Source organism: Pelophylax lessonae (genome assembly GCF_965119305.1).
Source record: "Pelophylax lessonae genome assembly, chromosome: 3".
NCBI lineage: Eukaryota > Metazoa > Chordata > Amphibia > Anura > Ranidae > Pelophylax > Pelophylax lessonae.
In genome coordinates, this window is record NC_138770.1 from 181774375 (window position 1) to 181800181 (window position 25807).

Consider the following 25807-nt stretch of genomic DNA (forward strand, 5'->3'; position numbering starts at 1 on the left):
GGGGCGACCATGCTGTGATTGGCGGATGTCCGGGGACGGACATTTCCGGCCTACAGGGACGCGCCTGGCCGACAAGCGCGTTCTGGAGATCTCTCACGCGCGTTCCCGACAGCTGCGCTCCTTCCCCTTCCTGTGAACGTTGTGGGACTTCCGCTCCCGGAGTGCTCCGCGCCGCATCATGGACCATAGCGGTGAGTATCGGGGGGACTGCGGGCCGGGCTTCTCGCTTCACCCCTGTGTGCAGGCCCTGCTGGGTGTATCATGGTACCCGTCTGCACCCTAAATCTGCCCAGTTCCCGCCATGGTGTGCCGCCCACAAGGACGCTTTGTCTGTCTCCTGATACTCGGGCGGAGGCTGAGGCCTGGGCCCGCCAGCCAGCTTCCTCATCAGGGTGACAGCGACCGGCCTTCCTCCATCACTGATCACACCCAACCCTTACAGTACCCGGATAGTCTTCTTCCATCACTCATCCGCCCTCTTCCTGTCAGTGCTGTGTCAGGCCAAGTCTTCTTCTTCCATCATTGATCGGTGATCGATTCCCTTAGTGCTCTGCCCAGCCAGGCTCCTGATTCCTTCCCTTAGTGCTCTGCACAGCCAGGCTCCTGATTCCTTCCCTTAGTGCTCTGCACAGCCAGGCTCCTGATTCCTTCCCTTAGTGCTCTGCACAGCCAGGCTCCTGATTCCTTCCCTTAGTGCTCTGCACAGCCAGGCTCCTGATTCCTTCCCTTAGTGCTCTGCCCAGCCAGGCTCCTGATTCCTTCCCACAGCCTTCTTCCTTCGTCTTCATTTCAAAGCTCACTTCTATCCCACACTTCTTCTGTCCCAAAGTCTTCATCTTGGTCATCTTCCGTTCCAAAGTCATCTAACCTCTCAAAGTTGTCTTCTGTCCCACACTTCTGTCGTGGTCTTCTTCCTTCCCATTCTTCCATCTTGGTCTTCTGCCTCCCCAAGGTCTTCTTCCTTCCCGTTCTTCCATCCTGGTCTTCTGCTGCCTCAGTGTTTCTCCTTCCCGTTCTTTCATCTTGCTCTTCCTCCTTCCCGTTCTTTCACCTCGCTCTTCCTCCTTCCTGTTCTTTCACCTCGCTCTTCCTCCTTCCTGTTCTTTCACCTCGCTCTTCCTCCTTCCTGTTCTTTCACCTTGCTCTTCCTCCTTCCTGTTCTTTCATCTTGCTCTTCTTTCTTCCCGTTCTTTCATCTTGCTCTTCCTCCTTCCCGTTCTTTCATCTTGCTCTTCCTCCTTCCCGTTCTTTCATCTTGCTCTTCCTCCTTCCCGTTCTTTCATCTTGCTCTTCCTCCTTCCCGTTCTTTCATCTTGCTCTTCCTCCTTCCCGTTCTTTCATCTTGCTCTTCTTCTTCCTTCCCGTTCTTTCATCTTGCTCTTCTTCTTCCTTACCGTTATTTCATCTTGCTCTTCTTCTTCCTTACCGTTATTTCATCTTGCTCTTCTTCTTCCTTCCCGTTCTTTCATCTTGCTCTTCTTCTTCCTTCCCGTTCTTTCATCTTGCTCTTCTTCTTCCTTCCAGTTCTTTCATCTTGCTCTTCTTCTTCCTTCCCGTTCTTTCATCTTGCTCTTCTTCTTCCTTCCCGTTCTTTCATCTTGCTCTTCTTCTTCCTTCCCGTTCTTTCACCTTGCTCTTCCTCCTTCCCGTTCTTTCATCTTGCTCTTCCTCCTTCCCGTTCTTTCATCTTGCTCTTCCTCCTTCCCGTTCTTTCACCTTGCTCTTCCTCCTTTCATCTTGCTCTTCTTCCTTCCCGTTCTTTCATCTTGCTCTTCTTCTTCCTTCCCGTTCTTTCATCTTGCTCTTCTTCTTCCTTCCCGTTCTTTCATCTTGCTCTTCTTCTTCCTTCCCGTTCTTTCATCTTGCTCTTCTTCTTCCTTCCCGTTCTTTCATCTTGCTCTTCTTCTTCCTTCCCGTTCTTTCATCTTGCTCTTCTTCTTCCTTCCAGTTCTTTCATCTTGCTCTTCTTCTTCCTTCCAGTTCTTTCATCTTGCTCTTCTTCTTCCTTCCAGTTCTTTCATCTTGCTCTTCTTCTTCCTTCCAGTTCTTTCATCTTGCTCTTCTTCTTCCTTCCAGTTCTTTCATCTTGCTCTTCTTCTTCCTTCCAGTTCTTTCATCTTGCTCTTCTTCTTCCTTCCCGTTCTTTCACCTTGCTCTTCTTCTTCCTTCCCGTTCTTTCACCTTGCTCTTCTACTTCCTTCCCGTTCTTTCACCTTGCTCTTCTTCTTCCTTCCCGTTCTTTCACCTTGCTCTTCCTCCTTCCCGTTCTTTCACCTTGCTCTTCCTCCTTCCCGTTCTTTCACCTTGCTCTTCCTCCTTCCATCTTGCTCTTCCTCCTTCCCGTTCTTTCATCTTGCTCTTCTTCCTTCCCCTTCTTTCATCTTGCTCTTCTTCCTTCCCCTTCTTTTTACATAGTTACATAGTAGGTGAGGTTGAATAAAGACAATAGTCCATCCAGTTCAACCTGTGTAGGTGTGTGTGGCTGTAATCATCTCACATACCCCTGAATGTTCTGATCCTTGAGATGTAAGTCTAAGAGTCTTTTGAAAGCCACCATACTACCCGCAGAAACCACCTCTTGTGGTAGAGAATTCCACAATCTTGTAGCCCTAACAGTAAAGAACCCCCCACGTTGCCTGAGGTTAAAACGCTTCTCCTCTAATCGCATTGTATGCCCCCGAGTCCTCATGCAATCCCTTCGAATGAACAGCTTTTTTTCTAAGCTGGGATCCCCATTAAGATATTTATAAATTGCTATCATGTCCCCCCTCAGACGTCTCTTCTCCAGGGAGAATAAATCGAGCGATTGTAGACGCTCTTCATAGTCAAGGTCCTCCAATCCCCTAATTAGTTTAGTTGCCCTTCTCTGGACTCTCTCCAGCTCCAACACATCCCTCCTGAGGACTGGCGACCAGAACTGGACAGAATACTCCAGATGCGGTCGGACCAGAGTTTTATAAAGTGGAAGGATTATAGTCTTATCTCTGGAATACATCCCTTTCTTTATGCATGCTAATATTCTGCTGGCTTTGGCAGCTGCCGCTTGACATTGCATGCTGTTGCCTAATCTATCATCAACCAAGACTCCCAGATCCTTCTCCATTTTTTATTCCCCCAAGGGTTCCTCTCCTAACGTGTATTGTGCTTTTATGTTTTTAGTCCCCAAGTGCAAAACCTTACACTTCTCCACATTAAACCTCATTTGCCATGTCGTCTTTCATCTTGCTCTTCTTCCTTCCCCTTCTTTCATCTTGCTCTTCTTCCTTCCCCTTCTTTCACCTTGCTCTTCCTCCTTCCCGTTCTTTCACCTTGCTCTTCCTCCTTCCCGTTCTTTCACCTTACTCTTCCTCCTTTCATCTTGCTCTTCTTCCTTCCCGTTCTTTCACCTTGCTCTTCTTCTTCCTTCCCATTCTTTCACCTTGCTCTTCTTCTTCCTTCCCGTTCTTTCATCTTGCTCTTCTTCCTTACCGTTCATTCATCTTGCTCTTCTTCCTTCCCGTTCTTTCACCTTGCTCTTCTTCCTTCCCGTTCTTTCATCTTGCTCTTCTTCCTTACCGTTCATTCATCTTGCTCTTCTTCCTTCCCGTTCTTTCACCTTGCTCTTCCTCCTTCCTGTTCTTTCACCTTGCTCTTCCTCCTTTCATCTTGCTCTTCTTCCTTACCGTTCTTTCATCTTGCTCTTCTTCCTTCCCGTTCTTTCACCTTGCTCTTCTTCTTCCTTCCCGTTCTTTCACCTTGCTCTTCTTCTTCCTCCCAGTTCTTTCATCTTGCTCTTCTTCCTTCCAGTTCTTTCATCTTGCTCTTCTTCTTCCTTCCAGTTCTTTCATCTTGCTCTTCTTCTTCCTTCCAGTTCTTTCATCTTGCTCTTCTTCCTTCCAGTTCTTTCATCTTGCTCTTCTTCTTCCTTCCAGTTCTTTCATCTTGCTCTTCTTCTTCCTTCCCGTTCTTTCACCTTGCTCTTCCTCCTTCCCGTTCTTTCATCTTGCTCTTCTTCTTCCTTCCCGTTCTTTCATCTTGCTCTTCTTCTTCCTTCCCGTTCTTTCACCTTGCTCTTCCTCCTTCCCGTTCTTTCATCTTGCTCTTCTTCCTTCTAACTTGTGAACTGTGTGTGTTTTTTTTTTAGTAAGCAGCAAATGTGTTCATTAACAAACTACAGCAAGAGGGTATTTTGGATAGCAAACATAAATTGCAAATAAATATAAATAGACATAAGCTCCAATGTGAAATGTTAGTTGTCAGTGTTTTTGGTTTGAAAGGATCTAGTCTAGCCATCGTGTTTGTTTTTCTGATTATGCGCAGTGTCTTGTCTAAGGTGTCAAAGTTGCACTAAAAACTGTTCTATGTCCATACAATGGTTTCATGCTATTCACCATGGTGATTGTCACACCACATGCACAGTTTTATTCCAGTAACACTAAGGCCCCATTCACACTTGCGAATAGTTCATGTGCAATCATATTCAAGTGACTACCTGCAAGTGATTGGCTGTGAACACAAGCAGTCTGCATCCAGGGCTGATTACTCGCACGTAATTACTGCATGAATAATTACATGCAAGCGTCTGTAATTTGCTGCAGGAACTGTCAGCCAGCTTATATTAGGGCTGCCACCTGCAGTTATTCACTGGTGACCCTGCAGGGGTACCCACGTATGATCACTTATGGCCCATTCACAAGTGTAAATAATACCATAAACCAGATAGTTAAAAAAAAAAATCTTCAAAGGAGTAGTATTATAAACACTATTAAAGTACTTGTAACCCTGTATCTAATTTGTCATCCATGTTATTGTAGACAATGATTTACAAGGGACAAACAGTATGGGATCCTTGAGTGGATTGGATGTCAGACGGCGAATTCCAATTAAACTCATTTCAAAGCATCCAAATAAAAGTAAACTCTCACCTCGACCCCCAAGAAATATGAGCAGAATCCCTGCCAAGTCTCAGCAAGGTGAAGAAGGTATATTGTACTATGCTCTGGTATTTGTTTTCTTTCTGCAGTATACATTCTATTTGGTGTTTGCAAGTTCCTCAAGGGCTCGTTTGCACTATGTGCGGTGACTGGTGTTTTCTGCACTGAACAAACGCAGGTCACTACTAGGGCACATAGAAAACAATGCGTGCTGTTCTGTTCACACTACAACGCTGGTGTTATGTGCAATTTAAAAAAATCAGCATAAGAAACGAATGAAGTGGTCACTATGTGACACCTCAAATAAATTAAAAACAGCTGCCTGCTCAGGATAATCGCTCCGTTTTTACCATGCGGTCTAGTGTGAACTTAGCCTAACACCTAAAAATGAAAGCCATTTCTAATTTTTATAGAGAATCTGTTCTAAGCAGCTTAGGAGAAAATGTGCTGCACTGAAATCCATTTCCTTCTTTCTTTTGCAAATGGGTATCATGATTGTTTACTGTTGGCACTGTCCTCGAAAATAAAATGCATTGTTTGCCCCCTGAGCAACAGAAGGGTCTTCACTCCCAAGCAGCACAGCTGGCCACTGGTCTAAGGCTCGCCATACATGTTACAACCAACCTTTCCATACAATTCCCGTACAATCAACTTTACATTTACCAAAGCTGTAATGTATGTCTTGTCCAGTCAGGCAGTCCCTTGCACTAGATACCTTTTTTGGTAGATTTATAGAAGATCGTATAGTCTGATTGTGACATCTATAGTGAGCATAAGGCAGTGCTTGTCATATCTTTCATATGAACTGTCTTTAACGTCAGAGGTCTTCTGATCTGATCTCCTGGCCTGTCCCACCACCGTCTGACTTAACTTTTTAGCTCAATACATAAGATACAATCTCCTGTAGCTGGCCATAGAGGACTGTAGTGTTTTTTTTTTTTTTTACTATTGATAAAAATTAATAGATTCTTCCATCCACACAAATGAGACACATGGAGGAATTCATTACACTGCAGCAGGACTCTTTCTTAAAATACAAAGCTTCCTGTGAATAGCTGAGCAGCACTCAGCCTGACTCAATTCTATTCTGGGAGTGGGACGGGAAGGCCCTGTACTGCAGCTTGTGCGCTTTATACTCAATGTAGATGATGCTGCATAGGCCTCATGTATTAGTGAAGGAAATAGTTTGCTTGTACCAGCTGGGTCCAAACAAACTGTGTAAAGTTGAATCAAACCTGCAGTTAGGCCCCTTTCACACGGGTGGTGCGCCCGATGGACTCAGTTTTGCTCAGCAGGGATCGTTTCGCTAATCCCCGCTGAGCAGGCAGATGACAGCTCTGTCTCTGCTTATTTTGCAGAGACGAAGCTGTCAGATCCCCGCGCTCCTCTATGGGAGACCGGATGAGAAAGGACCGCCTGTCCATTTTCACCCAATCCGATCCTCCAGACGGATGGAAAATAGGGTTTCCATCCATCTGGATTTCACGGACAGGATCGGATCGATAGCAGCGGGTGTCAGCGGACATGTCACTGCTGACATCTGCTGCTCCATAGGGCTGCATGAAGCATCCGATCAGGTCCGCCTGAAAAACTGACAGACTTACTGGATCGGAAAGCCTGTGTAAAAGGGGCCTTAAGCCCCGTACACACGTACCGATTGTCGGCCGAACGATCGGCCGTCTTTTGTCCGGTGCTGTCCTGTTGGTGATAACTGATAAAGACTGCACCCTAATTTTGGCGGCCAACAACAGCCGACTGCAGAAGTGATGTCATGTGATGGTTAACTTTCCGTGTGTTTTTTCTTCTCTGAGCATGCCCAGTCTTGCTCATCTGCTGTTTGTCGGCAGAATTCTGTACTGACTGAGGAACAATCGGCCGTTCTGGTGTTGGCCAACAAAAATTTTAAAGTCTGCATGACAGATTCTGTTTGGCCGAAAAGTCGCAGTCGGTTGTCGGAAGCATCATACTAACAAGCCGACAATCGGCCGATCGGTCGTGGCCGAATATTTACGGCCGACAATCGCTATGTGTGTACGGGGCTTTAGGCTTTAATTCTGCTGCTGCTAATTGACTTGGCGTGTGATAGTACTTTGTAAACTCCCTCTTTTACTGTAAAACCTATTTCTTTTTTTTTTTTTTTTTTGGTCTCAAGAAGGTTTTGATTATAATGAAGAAGAAAGATATGAAAATAAAGCAAGTGACATGTTTGGCAATCAGCGGAGATTTCCAGCACACGTGTTTTGGGATTTTAAGGTACAGTGTCAATATAGAATGGTTGATCTAGGGAATTATTTTGATCACAGTTGGTTTCCATATTTGTATTCTACTTTGGGGAAGCTTTTGCTAACGACTTGTGCAAAGTACATAATTGAAACCCAACACTGTACTAACATTTTAAGATGCTTTTTCCTGCCATTCAAAAAGTGTGAAATGATTGCTTATATTTGTGAATATATAAACACTATTTCTTACACACAGTACCATGCCTGAGTTTTCCTGTAAGCCATTTTTGAACTCCCCGAATAGTAATAATGACAAATCTGACTTGTTAGGATCGATTTTTGGTTCAGCTCATGTCTAAATGAATAAAATAATTCCCTTTGTCAAATTGGACTACTTGTAAAAAAAAGCAAAGTTCTTTCATCTGTCATTCCAAGTGTACCTTTTATAAATATGACACACTGGCCTGTGGACGGCTTATTTCCAGGGCACGCTTATTAACTTTGTGACAAAAGCCTTGGATTGTGGTGGCCTGCCAATTTTTTTGTGTTTAGATTATCACCTATGAGGCTTTCCATCCTATTCACATTTTTCCTTGACTGGATGGATATTGTTTTTCCCTTGGCATCAAACAGCTGTGGGTAGATGCTTAAAATGAAATACAGGAATGAATGTGGTTTGGAATTCTAAGTAATTTCTTAGAAAGCTCATGTTTAAATAGATGGCAGTGCAACTAAATATTTCATTATTATAGGTGACTGAAGCTGAAGATAGGGCATTCACGTCTTTGAAGTGTGAGTTCAACTTTTTAGAAAAAAATACCCCCCCCTTTCTTCCTTGGCCCCTGCTGCACTTACCTGTCAGTGATTAGCTGTCACTGCTCATACTGCCAGGGTAGCTGTCTGGAAAAGCCCTTCTTCCTCCTCCTTTCTTTAGGGCTTCCAGGATGAATCAGAGCAATTCTGATTGGTTAAATGCTGGCATATGACCACTTTGACCAAACAGAATCATTCTGATTCATCCTGGAAGACCTAAAGAAAGAAGGAAGAAGAGTGTGACTTTCAAATACCCAGACTGCTGTACCCACGGAGGTAAGTGCAGCAGGGACAAGGGGGTTGTAGGGTGTTTTTTTTTTTTTTTTCTCTTCGTGAAAAGGAGAACTTGCACTTAGTGTTTTTAAACCCAATAATAAAAATGTACTACAATGTAAAATATTGCTACATTTAGTTTTTTGTTTTCACTTGGTAAGTTTTTTCCAGTATACTTTCTGTCCTAGGGCAATAACACTCACTAGCTGTACTGTATCTGTGAAAAAGCAGCATTGTCTCCAAAGAACAGGACTACAGGACACCTCCCCCCTCTCCTTATCTCTGCATTATGGAAGGAGATATTATGTAGTTAACTGGTAAACTAGGAAGGAAAATAACACTGCTTGAGATAACATTACAGCATACATAGGCACTGGCTTTGTGTCAGGATCACTAGAGATTTACTGTGTGTGTGTGTATGTGTGTATATATATATATATATAATTATAATTTATACACTGCTCAAAAAAATAAAGGAACACTTTGAAAACACATCAGCACTTATTGGGGAAAAATATCATGCTAGATACCTATACTGATATGGATTGGGTAATGTGTTATGGGTAAAGGATGCCACATCGTTTGTTTGAAATTAAAATGATCAACCTACAGAGGGCTGAATTCAAAGACACCCCGAAAAACAAAGTGAAAAAATAATGCAGCAGGCTAGTCCATTTAGCTGAAATGTCATTGCAGCAACTCAGTGGTAGTCAGTAGTTTGTATGGCCCCCACGTGCTTGTTGTCAGGCATGCATACATCGGGGCATGCGCCTAATGAGACGACAGATGGTGTCCTGAGGTATTTCCTCCCAGATCTGGACCAGGGCATCACTGAGCTGAACGAACTGAGGTGCAACCTGGTGGCGCCAGATAGATGGAACATAATGTCCCAGAGGTGTTCTATTGGATTGGATTTAGGTCAAGCGAGTGGGGGGGGGGGGCATTCAGTGGTATCAATTCTTTCAGCCTCCAGGAATTGACTGCATACTCTTGCCACATGAAGCCGGGCAGGACCCACTGAACCAGCGTAGGGTCTGACAATGTGTCCAAGGATTTCATCCCAATACCTAATGGCAGTTAGGGTGCCATTGTCTAGCCCGTAGAGGTGTTTGCGTCCCTCCATAAATATGCTTCCCCAGAACATCACTGACCCGCTACCAAACCGCTTTATGCTAAATGATGATACAAGCAGCATCATGTTCTCCACGGCTTCTCCAGACCCTTTCACATCTGTGCTCAGGGTGAATCTGCTCTCTGTGAAAGCACAGGGCTCCAGTGGCAGACATGCCAATTCTGGTATTCATTGGCAAATACCAATTGAGCTTCACAGTGCCGGGCAGTGAGCACAGGGCCCATTAGATGACTTGGGGCCCCTCAGGCCACCCTCATGAAGTCTGTTTGCTCGTTTGGTCAGAGATTCACACCAGTGGCCTGCTGGAGGTCATTTTGTAGGGTTCAGGCAGTGCTCATCCTGCTCCTACTTTCACAAACCAGCCGATACCGGTCCTGCAGCTCTCTCACTTGACATTGTGATGAGGGCATAGCAAACCTGGCAATGGCACGTATTTATGTGCCATCCTGGAGGAGTTGCACTGCCTGTGCAACCTCTATAGGGTTCAGGTATCTCCTTACACTACCAGTAGTGACGCTGACCCTAGCCAAATGCAAAACTAGTGAAAAACAGCCAGAAAAGATGAGTAGGGAAAAAATCCACCTAAAAAATTCCTGTTTTGGAGGTCGCCTCATTGTTACCCATCTAGTGCACCTATTAATTTTATTAACATTATTAACACCAAAGCAGCTGAAACTGATTAACAACCCCCTCTGCTACTTAACTGATTTCAATATCCCAGGAGTTTAATTGACTTGATGCTATACTCCTTGAAGTCTCCCTTTAATTTTTTGAGCCGTATGTATGTGTATGTGTATATAATAATATAATATATATATATACAAAATTATAAACGCAACACTTTTGTTTTTGCCATTATTTTTCATGGGCTGAACTCGACCTTTTTTTCTATGTACACAAATGGCCTATTTCTCTCCAAATATTGTTCACAAATTTGTTTAAATCTGTGTTAGTGAGCATTTCTTCTTTGCAGAGATAATCCATCCTCCTCACAGGTGTGGCATATCAAGATGCTGATTAGACAGCATGATTATTGCACAGGTGTGCCTTAGGCTGGCCACAATACAAGGCCACTCTAAAATGTGCAGTTTTACTGACTGTTTTTCAGACCCCCCCAATACAGTATCTGGTGTGACCATTTGCCTCACGCAGTGCAACACATCTCCTTCCCATAGAGTTGATCAGGTTGTTGATTGTGGCCTGTGGAATGTTGGTCCACTCCTCTTCATTGGCTGTGCAAAGTTGCTGGATATTGGCAAGACCTGAAACACGCTGTCATATACGCCGATCCAGAGCATCCCAAACATGCTCAATGTGTGACATGTCCGGTGAGTATGCTGGCCATGCAAGAACTGGGATGTTTTCAGCTTCCAGGGATTGTCTACAGATCCTTGCAACATGGGGCCGTGCATTATCATGCTGCAACATGAGGTGATGGTCGTGGGTGAAGGGCACAACAATGGGCCTCAGGATCTCATCACGGTATCACTGTGCATTCAAAATGCCATCAATAAAATGCACCTGTGTTCATTGTTCCTAACATACACCTGCCCATACCATAACCCCACTGCCACCATGGGCCACTCGATCCACAACATTGACATCAGCAAAACCGCTCACCCACACAACGCCATACACGCTGTCTGACATCTGCCCTGTACAGTGAAAACCAGGATTCTTCCGTATAGAGAACACCTCTCCAAGGCGCCAGACGCCATCGAATGTGAACATTTGCCCACTCAAGTCGGTTATGACGACGAACTGCAGTCAGTCTGAGACCCCTAATGAGGACGACGAGCATGCAGATGAGCTTCCCTGAGACGGTTTCTGACGGTTTGTGCAGAAATTATTTGGCTATGCAAACCGATTGTTGCAGCAGCTGTCCGGGTGGCTGGTCTCAGATGATCCTGGAGGTGAAAATGCTGGATGTGGAGGTCCTGGGCTGGTGTGGTTACACGTGGTCTGCGGTTGTGAGGATGGTTGGATGTACTGCCAAATTCTGTGAAACGCCTTTGGAGACGGCTTATGGTAGAGAAATGAACATTCAATCCACGGGCAACAGCTCTGGTGGACATTCCTGCAGTCAGCATGCCAATAGCACGCTCCCTCAAAACTTGCGGCATCTGTGGCATTGTGCTGTGTGATAAAACTGCACATTTTAGAGTTGCCTTTTATTGTGGACAGCCTAAGGCACATGCTGTCTAATCAGCATCTTGATATGCCACACCTGTGAGTTGGATGGGTTATCTCGGCAAAGGAGAAGTGCTCACTAACATAGATTTAGACAGATTTGTGAACAATATTTGAGAGAAATAGACCTTTTGTGTAAATAGAAAAAGTCTTAGATCTTAGAGTTTAGCTCATGAAAAAATGGGGGCAAAAACAAAAGTGTTTATTATGTTCAGTGTGTGTGTGTGTGTGTGTATATATATATATATATATATATATATATATATATATATATATATATATATATATAATTTAAATAGATATTTCTCTCAAACAGATGCAACCTGTTCAAATGTATATCTCCAATTCCAAAATAAAATAAAGGATGCTCTGTAAAATCTACTTAATTTGGGTTCTTTAACCACTTAAGCCCCGGAGGATTTGGCTGCTAAAAGACCAGGGGGTATTTTGCGATTCGGCACTGCGTGATTTTAACGGACAATTGCGCGGTCAAGCGACGCTGTACCTAAACGAATTTGACGTCCTTTCCCACAAACAGAGCTTTCTTTTGGTGGTATTTGATCACCTGTGCGATTTTTTGATCACGCGCTATAAACAAAAAAAGAGCGTCAATTTTGCAAAAATAACAATATTTTTCAAATTTTTTTTTATATGAAATTCCCAAAAAAAAAAAGTAAAAATCTAAATTTTTTAACATTTTCGGCCAATTTGTTTTATGCTACATATGTTTGGTAAAAAAAATCCCAAAAAGCGTTTTTTGATTGGTTTGCGCAAAAGTTATCGCGTTTACTAACAAAGGGAAAGATTTTTGTCATTTTTGTTGTGTTTTTTTAACGCGTAATGGCGGCGATCTGCGATTTTTTTTTTTTTTTTTTTTTTGCGACATTGCGGCCGACAGATCGGACCCTTGACTGACATTTTTGACACTTTTGGGGTTACCAGTGACATTTCTACAGTAATCAGTGCTATATATATGCACTGTTACTGTAAAAATACACTGGCAGTGAAGGGGTTAACTTTATTTGAGAGGGAGGGGCTGTGTGTGTCCCTAGGGGCGTGATTCTAACTGTGATTGGCTGTGGCTTGAGGTGTAGTTACACTGATCAACGGTTCTACATAGTAGAACCGTATGATCAGTGTCTACACAGGGAGAACTGACAGGCAGCTTGTTTACACAAGCTGCCTGCCTTTCTCCCTCTCCCCGACGATCGCAGAGTGACCGGCGGACATGGGGTCCGCCGGTCACACGCGCGGGGGGGTGCGTGACCGCGCGGGAGCACCCTCCCAGGCTAGTGACGTACCGATACGTCACTCTGCCTGTGAGGGGCTGACCGCCTCAGTATATGTTCATGCGGCGGTCGGCAAGCGGTTAACAGTGGAAAAGGGGGCAAATAGCTGTTTGTTTTTAGGGTTTACATACCCTTTAGTTTTGATTCAATAAACCCGGACAGTGCAAAGTCTGGTGCAGCTCTGCATAGAAACCAATCGGCTACCAGGTTTTTTGTCAGAGCCTAATTAAACAAGTTGAAGTTAGAAGCTGATTGGCTACCATGCACAGATGCACCAAATTTTGCACTCTCCAGTTCTAGTAAATCAACCCCTTTAAGTACAGAATCTTTCCAGTGTGTACTCTAGGCTCAGAGAGTCCATGTTTGTGTAAAGCTACTTGACCGTCTGATTTCCTCTCTGCCTTCACATGCTTCTATTTGAGTAAACTTGTAATTCTTTTTTCTCAGCTAAACCTTATTGGAGAAAAGGATGATACTCCTGTTCATTTCTGTGACAAATGTGGCTTGCCTATCAAGATATATGGACGCATGGTAAGTAAAAGTTTTATTTAGTGGAGCACAGGTATGGCTAGAAATAGAAGCTCTGGCTGTGAACTACCTAGATAATGCATATAGACGTATGGTGCCATGAGAACATTGTGTAATTCCAAAAAACAATGGTTTAGTCAGTATTTGTGAAATGCATAGCATATCCTGATCTAAGTATATATATATATATATATGAAAAACAGCAACATTTGCCTTTTGGCACTTTAATTGGTGAACTTTGTAAAAATGCTAATGCCAGAAACATTTCTTTCTATGTGCAGATTCCTTGCAAGCACGTTTTCTGCTATGATTGTGCTCTGCTGCATGAGAAAAAGGCAGATAAGCTGTGCCCAGGGTAAGTCATCTTAATATATTGTTATGCTTCAGTATATTTGATAGTTTTAATAGATCCACTTAATTTATTAACCTCCCTAACATTGATGTCTTGACATTGATTTTAGAAATCATATATAGGTGTTTGCCATTTGTCTTTATATCACACGTTCAACATCTATTGTCCCTTTTATTTGCAGTAAATTTCAATCTTTGTCAAGTATCTCCCTCTATTTTATTTCTGTTGCTTTAGGCATGTCATGACATATATATCCAGATCCCAACTATATACTCATAGGTGTAATTTTCTTTACTACTATATTCAGTACTGTGCCCCACATTTGTTTTTTGTTCTGCCACTTTTAACAGTGGATCCTAAACAATATGTGTATCATTTTCTTTTTATTTTATTTTGTTGTGTAATGTCTCTCTTTCCCCTTCCCAAAAGAACACTTGTTGAAGAAAGTACTGACACCTATAAACGTGTGAGGTAGGTTTTCAATAGAATAGTGATTTTAATTTTTTTTAAGGTCACAGGGTTGGTGGTGGAAATTTCTGCATTTTCTGTAAATGTGTGGTAAGAACCACACCACAAAAACGGTTTACTCAGAGTAGATGTAGTCTTGCTGTGGCATTTTATTAATACTACAAACAGATTTTATTCATCCCACTTAACTGAGCATGAATGAATATCATTCAGCAGTGGCCATCTGTTTTGCCCTATATATGGGTTGACTTTTGGCAGATTATATTGTAAGTAGCCTACTCAACCAGTTTGGGGTTACCCTGAATCTCACTAGTACCACTTGTTACTGCATGCATGTTTGCATGTAAAAATCTCAGTGTTTATATTTTTTATGGATATATCCCACCACAGAAACTCCTCTGTGAAATGCCGCATATGTCTAAATTCTGCTCTGATTAAATGTGTTCTTGAAATATTTTTTTGATGCAAATGTTGATGCTAAAACTGAAATCAGGGCTTTGTTATATTATGCAAGTTATGGAAAAAAATAAAATAAAAATGAACAAATATGGTAAAATGCTATGAGTAATATTCACGTATATGCGAAGATTGTATGTGTGGAAGGGTTAAAACACCTGTCAGTTTTTTTTGCTCTCTGCATCTGCTCTGGGCAGTTTTCTGTTTCTCTATTTGCACTGTTGACTATTGCAACGAGAACAGCAAGTAAAGAAAATTCTATCATCCTATGGTTATCACGAAGGCGTCATGCACACTGCTGCTGTTAAACTCAAGTTTTTGTGAGTTTGGGCATTTTTTTTTAACAGCCCTTAAACTCCCCTCTAGGAGTGTCCATCCCCTCTGTGTCCATGCACACATGGACGTTTTTAGCAGTTTATCAACTTGAGAGTTTATGGGCTGTTGCCTGAATGCCCTAAAATTGTGTTCAAAAGCAGTTCTTCTGAGCACAAGAATGCTGAATAACCCGCGTAAAGTCTAGGCACGTTTAGCACTTCAGTGTTTATTTCAATGGCTAGAATAAAATAAAATTCTGGCCAGTGAAAAAACTCTTAAACTGTTAGTCTGCTAAACTCCTAGGACTATAGGCAAAACTTTTTTTTTCTTCTTCTTTTTAGGGAAAGGGAATTTATGGGAAGTTTGTAACCCCTGTCAGATTGTTTTGCCATATGTGTCCCATTTGGGAGATTTCCCTTCACTTCTTGTCCCATAGCAAAAACAGGAAGTGAGAAGTCACCTGTGTCACCAGAAGTGGTGTCCCCATTAGAGGATATCCCTTCTATTGCTGTTCTGGGGACAACCCGCAATCTGGGATTTTTTTTTTTTACTTTCAATAACAGTAAGCACAACATATGACATGATCGAGAGGGTGACAGACAACGGTGAAAACCTGACAGGTGTCAGGTGTCAGGTAATCTGACAAATACTCTCTACTATCCAAAACGAAATTAAAAAAAGTTTTGCCTTGTTATACTTAAAAAAAAAAAAAAAAATTGACCAAGTCAACTTATACAGAGTTATTGTGCTCAGCGTATACAAATTCTAGTTGGCTGGCTATCTCTTGAAGCATTGACTTGGAATAAATATGTCATGTCTACATACTTGCTCAAAGGTAGAGACTGAGCACATTTTTAAGCTGTAGAATTTGCATTACAGCAAGAAAACTAGCATTTTCTAAAGGTGCAGTCAGCAAAGACAACGCACATTTCTCAGGACAAGTTTCCTTTAAGCAGAATTGTATTTTTCCCAGCTATAAAAAGATGTCATTGCAGTAGTGATTATTAAAGAGAACCTGTCACAAATATTGTCACAAATATTGGCAATTGAAATTGTATGATGAAAAATGCATAGGTTACAGTGAATAAAAAAAAACACTTGCAAACCAATAAGTAAATCCAGAGATATAGACAATTATGCAAATTCTGAAAATAGGGGCTTTAAATTAGTTACCATGGTCTGGTGACACACAACACCCAGGTAACCCTTGCTACAGCAACATATTGGGTCAAAAAGCAGGAATTAAGTTATAGATCCATGGTGCTGAGACACAACCTGTGCTGTTAAGCAGGTGAGCTGAAAGGTACCTTTATAAAAACACTCCCAAAAGGATCAAAACTGGTGTTAAATGCCCATTTTGAGTTGTTTGAATGTTTTGGTTTTGGGCGGGCTAGGTTGTGTAGATGTAATAATCCAAGGTATGCAAAAAAGTTGGGAATGAAGTTACCCTTCACCCCTAGACCTTGCATTAAAGCCAATGACAAGTTCTGGACCGGAAGGTTTTATCCACTTAATGACCAGGCCATTTTTGCGATAAAACACAGCCAATAAAAAAAATTTATAAAATCAAATTGTTTTTATCATTTTAGGCCAGTATGTAGTCTGCCACATTTTTGGTTAAAAAAAATCCATATAAGTGTATATTGATTGGTTTGCGCAAAATTTACTGCGTCCACAAACTAGGGGAAAGATTTATGGCAATTTTATTTATCTATTTATTTTTTTACTACTAATTGCCACGATCAGCGATTAAATTTTTTTTTTGGTGGGATTGCAACATTGCGGCAGACAGATTGGACTCATAACTGACACTTTTGAGGGGAACCAGTGACATTCTTACAGTAATCAATGATAAAAATATGCACTGTTACTGCACTAATGACACTGGCGGTGAACAGGCGATCAAAGGGTTAAGTGTGTCCCTAGGGGGTGCTTTCTAACTGTGTGGGGGATGGACTCACTAGATGAACATAGACCTGTGTTTCTGAATAGCAGGAACACAGAATCATCACAGTGTTCATCTGTGACAGGACGGGGATCTGCCTTGTTTACATAGGCAGTCTGCTGTTCTGTCTCTATGGGGAGTGATCATGGGTGGCCAGCGGACATTGCGTCCGCTGGACCCGCTGATTGGCTCCCGTCTGGCCAAGCAGCGCACGTGCCCAATGGCTATTACACATAACGATGTACAGGTACGTTGTTTCGCATAATAGAGCCGACCTTCCACAGTATATGTGCGGCGGCTGGTCGGAAAGTGGTTAAATTAATCTGCTGGTTTCCTAATCTATGACATTTGCTGAAAAAAATTCTGCTTGGTGTTTTTTTTTTTTGCTGCTTGCATCTATAGAAGATCATGTCAGGGAAATTTTGGCTATGTGAACCATATTGGAGGGTCTTGGACTAATATTTCTCCAGTAAGGTTTATTGTAGCCTTATGTTACTATTTATTCATCCTAGCAAGCACTTATTTTGGCATGAAGTTACCGTTTGGTCATAGGTCAACTTTATGACAGTATTTATCAGTACGTGGCAGGTTAACCTCCTGTACTGCAATGCACTGTCTTTCTTTGCTGATCTGCCTCTTTTTTTGGAATTGATCTTTTGAGACTGCAACACAGGGGACAGATGGATCTCATCTATAAACTGCTGTTCTGTAAATTTTCCTGTTTACATTCCGCAAGAAACAATGTAAAACAATACAGAAAATGTGAGGAAAAAAAATTTTAGAATGTTTGCATTTCAAGGAAAAAATGTGTTGCTATAATTTTTCATGCCATTTATTTTAAATTAAAACATCATTTTCCTAATCCCTCCATTGAGGGATACAAGAAGTCATGTACTGTCAGGTTATAATGCCACCCACAGGAGGATTGAATCCTGGTAAGCAAAAAAATTGCCAGCCCAAGATGACACCCTCCAACTCTATGCATGCTCCCATATTATTATTATTATTATTGTTTTTGCTAGTATCCTAGGAGGACATATGGACTTTATTCAGCTAAAAAGGTCTAAACTCTATTGCTAGCTATATTTTCTTCAATAATGTTCCTGCTACATTGCTGCCAAGCTTGTCTTTAAATGCAGCTATTTGCATTGGAGTGCTGGACCAGCCATTGTGGGTACTGGGTTCCATTTGTGGCGCTTTCCATACCTTTGTGTACTGGTAAAGGTTGGCCTTTACCGGACTGCTTTTCAGGTCCAGAGCCATGCCATTGCCTCTGCACTTGCCCTGTTTTTAAAGACTGACTTTGTGGGTAAGCTGTTTAGGCTGAGCACCAGCAGCTACTGCGAATCTAAATACGAGATTCTTGCTTTCCGTTGGTCTTTACCGTGAAAGGGGTTAACAGTGAGGGATTGATCACTGGCATCATTTGCTGCATGGAGTGTCTGTGCTGTCCTGCCATTCAGCTTAAAAGCACAGATATTGCCTACTCTGCTCTGTCCAGGGATGATTTAACTGCAGTTGTCCAGGATTTTATGAGCCACATTGCACTAATGATTACTGACTGACTGCAGAGGCCAGAAATGCTCTCTCCTGTCTTCCCCTGCAGAACTCTATCTGATCTGTCTGTGGCCTCTGAGCCTTCAGCTGCTGAGTCTCTGATACAGAGTCTCTCCAGTATTTGCACATCCTTGGATGCAGGATTGGCCATCAGTTTTCTGCCATTACTAACAAACTGAAGCTGCAATTTTGACTTTTAATAATGTGGTATGCACAACTTAGGAGCCTGTAGCCTCTACCAGGAGGTTCCTTTAAGGCTGTTCAAGACCTTTCCGGTGCAGCTGCTGTTCATAGTCTTTCTTTATAGAACTTGGAAATATTCACACAAGATATTTGTATTTCACAGGTATGTGCCAGTCTTGTACCCATTTTACATAGAATTTTATTAAAGTGGTCTGTCTGTCCCTTCTGTGGAGCTGGCAGTATCCTGTTTTAACAGTGTCCACCCCAGCAGTGGAGGATGCATCCATCTTTAAGGACCACACTGAAAGAATGCCTGAAGGCCTATTCTAGAACTGCACTTCAACCTGCCTTGCCTGGGATCCTGATCTGTTGAACTCTGACTGGTCTAAGTATGGCAGTTGATCCCTAAGTCACAAGAGTTTGGACCTCATGCCTGCAGCCTTGAGGTAGAATTTAGACATTGTTGGAGGTCTCCCCATTAGTGAAGTATCATTTATGCGTTGGTATGCAAAAAACATTTGCTCTGCGCCACCGCCGAGGGACAAGACCTCTTTGGGACTGTCCTAGATCTCCCATCAAAGATGCCAATGGTAACGAGTACTTATCCTCAGCGAAAGAAGTCAAGGTCTGAGTCTGAAGAGACTTGAAGAATGCCAGGAAAAGTCCTTTCTGTTACTCTGTGACCTCAAACTCTAGATCTAAACCCAAGTCTGGACATGTACACACCGAGGGTCAGGTTTCTGCATTTGCAGTCTTGTTCCAGAGACCACTGGCTTCCTATTTTTTGATCAAAAACTTTGCGTAGGATGTTTTTTCATGTCGCTACCCTGTGACTCTGTGGGATTTGGCACTTTAAAAAATGCCTCTTAAACTGATCCGGCATTTTTCTCTTTTCACTGTCGCTCACAAGGTTGTATTTCCTGTTGCCCTCACCTCTGTGAGATGTGAATCTGAGCTGGTGGTCTTATTCTGTAAAGAATGCTTTCTGGTCTTACACAAGTATAAGATGGTGTTGAGGCTCAGAACTTCATATAAGTGTTTTTTTTTTGTTTTGTTTGGGCCTTTCCACCAGAACATTGATTTTCTGATTCTAGTCCCCATATGAGTGAACCAGCTTCTCGTTGTACCTCTTCTCTATGGCCAGATAGACTTTGATCCAAGCTTATGGTCTTGGCATTGAGAGCCACCTTTTCCTGTCAAGGCATGCTACTTTTTTCGGAGCCTTTTGGCATTTGACTACTGTTTGTGAGGTTTGCTTGACTGTTACCTTGCCCCTGTTCACACATTCTCCAAGTTTTACCAGATGAATGTTCAAGCCTCACCTGATGCCAGCTTTGGGCTTAAGGACCTTTTTTATGTCACTTTTTGAGCTACAGGTAGTCCACAGTTTGTTTTGTTTTTTGTTTTTAATGGGCCTGTTAGACTGCTTTTTGGCATCCTGACAGTACAAGATGTCCTGTGTCCTTCAATGAAGAAGAGAGAAAATTAAAATTTTGTACTCCCTATAAAATCCTTTTCTTGGAGAGGCACTGGTCCCACCTATCTGTGTTCGTGATTATGCTCTTGATACTTTGTGCTTTACCACAAAATGGTGGCATGCTTGGGAGTAAGAGAAGTTATCCTGAGCTTTTTCCAGTGTCCAGTCCTCTTGTAGGTGGCAGTATACCTGCACAAAACAAGCCATTCTGTGTCCTTCAAGGGACTTTAAGAAAAGGATTTTATGTTATGTATAAAAGTTCTATTTTTCCTGCTTTTTAATGATTGCTTACCATGAAGTTTGATTTTTGCAGTAGTCACTGTGATTATCATCATTGGTACCATTCTTGAGCTTTGACAGACAAAACATTTACTAATGCTTGTCTAAGAGAAAATCTTTCACATGGTTTAAAATACATAGTTTGTTAAATCAGTTTCACTAAAATACCTTGCACAGTTCATGTTTGCATGTTTCTCATTAGGATTTCCCTGGACATTGACAATATGGTAGTAATCCTATTTTACATGTCACTGTGGGGTGAAAAATCTTATTTTTACAAAGTAAAGGCATCTGTGCTTAAATGTTCCTAACATTAAAAGAGAAGTGCAGGAATTAAAAAAATAAACATACTTATTCACCTAGGTGGATACAGCATAGATCTGATGCTGTATCTGTCCACTGCCGGCTCTACCCCTGTTTGTGAGCGATCAAAGACTGCTGATTGCAGTCTTTGACAGGTCATCACTGAGCACAGAGCAGTGACTACCAGTCACTGCTCTGTGCTCTGCCCCTCCAGCGCTTACTGAAGCACTGGACTGTGGAGGAGACGGTAGTGGCTGGCTCTGGTTCACACTCAGTGACATGCTGAGAGGTTGAACCAGCTGCTGGTCAGGCATCTGGGCAGATCCCAACATTGTTGGGATTCCTGCAGAGCCTGGACCGCCTCTTACATCACCCATCAGTGGGCTTTAGCCTACTGTCTGCTAAATCTGGGTCACAGGAGTGTAGTACTATATGCACTCCTGGGACCCATGGGAGATGCATGGCCGAAAGAGCTTTGGCTATACTTCTCCTTTTGGATTATAACTAAAGGCACGGTAAAGGAAGGCCCCATTGGTGAGATTTCCCTTCATGTCCTCTTCCATCGTCCAAAACATTAAGTGAGAGGGAATCCCTGGTTTCCCCATTTGTAAGATTACCCCCTCTTTTCCTGTTCTAGTGACAACCCAAAGTAAGGAAGTTTTCTTTCACTTTCTGTGAAGGTGGTAAACGGGACAAATCGAGAAAGGGGGAGAATCTAATCCCTCTCCACTCTTATCTAAATCATAAAAAAAGTTATGCTTTTAGATATAGCTTAAGACTGTTGTCTTCATTTCTTAGGCTTTGTGCTCAATTCACTAAGGTAACATGTCTGAATAAGAATTTTGATATTCAGCTTGGTGACTAATCCTAGAAGTGTAGTGTTGGTGCTGCCCTGTTGGACAGGAGGTGTATTAACTTAATACATAGGATTTCACTTGCTATAATACTTGTGTCAAACAATGTAAATAAATTCATAGGTGTTCTTCTCCCATAATGATAAATATTCAGATCTGGTGCACCTAAATCCTAAACACATTAAAAATCAAATCGTTCATACATATAGGTGTCCATATATCAAATAATGGCAAATAAAATAATAAACTGTGCCTTTTTACCTTTTTATAGCGCAAAATAAACCTAAAAATAAATAGTGCCAATAGAATATATCCACCAATACAGTGTGACTGGTGTATAAACAACAAAATAATATGATACTGTTAGGCCAAAAGTATATGGTGCAATCTGTTAGGCTCCTTTCACACGAACGATCCGATCAGATCCGCCTGTCAGTTTTTTAGGCGGATCTGATCGGATCCTCCATGCATCCCTATGGGGCAGCAGATTTCAGCGGAGACATGTCCGCTGACATCAGCATCCGATCCTATCCGTGAAATCCAGACGGATGGAAACCCTATTTTCCATCTGTCCAGGGAATAGGATCGGATGAGAGCAGACAGGTGATCCGCTCTCATCCGATTCCCCATAGAGAGCAGCAGGGCTCTGACACCTCCCTCTCTGCACACAGTGCGGAGACGGAGCTGTCATCCGCCCGCTCAGCGGGGATCGGCGAACCGATTTATTAACATTGCTAAGCCCTGGGAGATAACTATAAACACGTTTTACAATGTATAAATTCGTTCTTTTAGGCTCCGTTCACATATTGGCATCCCAGATCAGATTGGCTTCCTGGACAGAATCGCCGTGATTCTGTATCATGGCAAATCGCAGGACGCCCCTGCGATTCCCATCACTTCCAATGACACCCCAAACGCAGTGCGATCTTTGCCGTGATCGTCGCCCAACAAATTGTGGTAAAATTGCGCAAACAGAATTTCTAATACTTTTTTGGGGCCACAGGCGTCCTGCGAGTCTGTTTGCGCCATTTTACCGCAATTTGCCGGGTGACAATCGCAGCAAAATCACACACCGTTTGGGGGGTGCCATTTGAAAATGACGGGAATCGCGCAGTAGGAATTTACTTAGAACCTCCAAATATCTATATATATATTACATTTTAGAAGAGACCCTTGAGAATAAAATGGAATAATATTTTATGTCACACTGTATTTGCGCAGCGGTCTTTCAAACGCAATTTTATGGAAAAAAAATACACTTTAATTAATTAAAAAGAAAAACTAAACCGTAAAGTTAGCGCAATTTTTTGTATAAAGTGAGAGATGATGTTACGCCGAGAATGGTTATCTTTGTTCTAAGCAAATAAATCGTGATTCTCATTTTATCCAGAATCGTGCAGCTCTAGATTACATTAATACACCTCCAGTCTAACAGCTCAGCACCATCACTACACTTTGTTTCACTCACTAGTCACGGATTGGCTAATCAGTGTCTGCAGCAGTTAGCAATCTTTTCCTACGTTTTAAGTGGTAGCACGGGAGCAACCAACCCTACTAGAATACTGAAATCTCGCTGGACCTGAAAATATCTCATATATATATATATATATATATATTATTTTGCTGATCAGTTGCTTGATTTCAAATTCAGTCGTTCAGACAGGAAATTAAGAATTGCACAGCTATAGTTTGCAGCATCCAGGGACCATCAGGGAGGAGCATGCATGCCTAAAGGGATGGCAGGAATGTGTTCTGTAATAGAGCACTTGGACTCTTGAAGGAAGATCCAAGGCAGAGTGTTGTGACATTAACAGGAGCCTGTTAGCCCCTCCCACCAAAGAAGTCATTCTTGGAAATAAAATGATTTTATTGAAAAATTGTATTTACATGCTGACTGTGGGGAGGGGGAAACAAGGGAAGGTATTATATTCGTATAATACACTTCAGTTTTAACATTTATTATATCAGTGAACAGACACATAGTTGGTGTTATGTATATGTACAGTACATGATATATTTGTGTGTCTTTAAATAATGCTGTAATAATTTCCAAGTGCAGTTGTCAGCATTGTAATATGAAGACCCAGCCTAACTTACAAGTTGTACTGAGAAACTAGCTGCATGGTTTCCCTGGCACTGGCCTGTTAACCCCCAAAGAAACCTGGGAAGTAAAGGACCCATTCAGACTTGTCTGTCTGTGTTAGCTAAGCTTAATATTTAAAGCAGGAGTAAAGCGGTCTTTTTATTACAGAAGAGAGGCTTTGTATGTCTCTTCTGTCATAGATGCTTCTTCCTGCCTGTAGCACTTTTCTGTACGCAGAGCCGTGCTTGCACAGGTCAGTAACCTAGTACTGAAACCAGAAGCTGTCACATTATTAGCAGTTGCAAAAGGAGGTCAGCAGGAGCATCTTAAATACTTCTCAGTTTGGGTTTCCTTTAACTTAAAGTTGTACTGGGCAAAATAAAAAATGCAAGGCACACAGCTTATACTATAAGTGTTAGTTCTTAGGATGTACACTGCAAAACACTATCTACATCTTTATAATAGTTTGCTATATAATCGTTTTGTTCCTTTTTACAGTTGCAATGATCCAGTCCAGCGAATCGAGCAGTGTGCCCGCGGAACTCTGTTCATGTGCAGCATTGTGCAAGGATGCAAAAGGACATATTTGTCCCAGAGAGACCTGCAGGCACATATTAACCACCGGCATATGAGAGCTGCAAAACCAAATCGTCCACAGCCTGAACCAATCCATCCTCCAATGGCTCCACCACCTACAGAAATGCCTGACCGTTTTATAATGCCCCCTGATAAGCACCACTTGAGCCATATGCCTCCTAAACAGCACATACTGATGCCCCCACCACCAATTCAGCATGTGCCTCATGAGCATTTTAATCAACAGCATGAAGATATGCGTGCTTCCCCGGGAGATATGTCTATGGCACCACCACCTCCTCGCCCAGTTAGTCAAGATGCTTTCCGAATTAATACTAGAAAACACAGCAATTTAATAACTGTACCTATTCAAGATGATTCCAATTCTGGGGCCAGAGAAGCTCCTCAGGGACCTGGTCCAGCTCTTCACCATCCTGAGTATCCTGGTCAACCTGTGGTAACGCACCCTCACCATATTATGCCCCCACAGCAACATTATGCTCCTCCTCCTCCACCACCTCCACCAATTAGTCATCCAATGCAACACCCACCTCAGGCTGCTGGTACACCTCATATGGTATACAGTCAAGGACCCCCACCACCTATGACGACTGCTCCGCCACCAATTACCCCTCCACCTGGACATATAATAGCTCAGATGCCACCATACATGAATCATCCACCACCAGGACCTCCACCACCCCAGCATGGTGGTCCCCCTGTAAATGCCCCTCCTCCACATCATTACAATCCTAACACTTTGCCACAGTTTAATGAAGAGCAAGGAACTCTCAGCCCACCTTTCACACAACCTGGGGGCATGAGTCCAGGTATATGGCCTGCACCTAGAGGACCACCACCACCTCCACGAATGCAGGGTCCTCCGACCCAAGCACCTATTCCTGGACCACATCATCCGGATCAGGCTCGGTACAGGCCATATTATCAATGATTTGTGTTTACTGAACTTGCTTGATTTATTTTTATGCTTAAGTTGAGAACTTACATTAAAAGCATAGAAACTTTGTTGAGGATTCTTGTACATACATTATTATGTTCGATATTCTATTCCTAATTATGCCATTGTGCATACATTATAAAAAAGTGATTATTTTTTTGTGTGTGTGTTCTCATTGCATAGCACTAACAATTTTGTCTCTTTACCACTTTGCTTCCAAGTCTTACTTTTTGTTACAGCACATGATTAGGTATCATTTTGTGATGCTTTTATGAATGTATGTTTAGATGTACAGTTGTATCCCTTGCTCTCCAAGATAGTGTGAAAAATGTGCAGTTTTAACTGCTATATTGTAGCTGGTATTTTTACCAGTGGTTAAATAAAAACTGTTCCCACAAGCTACTGAGCTTTCCTGCACATTTGTTTTCAGTGTAACTAAAACAAAGTATGTACTTTTTATGTATTTAATGGTTCACAGGAGAATTTGATTGAATACAGTCCAACATTACTTGCTTGAAAGACAAAAAAAAAAAAAAACGCAAAAGAATATACAAGTTAATTTTAAAAGGTGCATGTAGCTGTTGTTTTTTTTTTTTTTTCTTGTGCCATACATTTTATTAATGTATGACAAAAAAACATGC

At 42.2% G+C, this 25807-nt stretch overlaps 1 protein-coding gene across 6 annotated transcripts; it reads left to right on the forward strand.

Moving 5' to 3' along the window:
• Positions 1-48: 48 nt before the first annotated feature.
• Positions 49-25581, forward strand: CBLL1 (Cbl proto-oncogene like 1). 6 transcript variants are annotated; one of them, XM_082251862.1, is made up of 7 exons: positions 49-191; positions 4794-4952; positions 7066-7166; positions 13280-13363; positions 13642-13715; positions 14142-14183; positions 24131-25581. In XM_082251862.1, the coding sequence occupies exons 1-7, from the start codon at positions 179-181 to the stop codon at positions 25158-25160; spliced, it is 1503 nt and encodes a 500-aa protein (XP_082107988.1). In that variant the 5' UTR covers positions 49-178; the 3' UTR covers positions 25161-25581. The 6 variants fall into 6 exon arrangements, with proteins under 6 accessions (XP_082107988.1, XP_082107989.1, XP_082107991.1 ...); XM_082251863.1 differs by having other exon boundaries at positions 7069-7166; XM_082251861.1 differs by having other exon boundaries at positions 50-191; positions 4794-4961; positions 7069-7166.
• Positions 25582-25807: the final 226 nt, after the last annotated feature.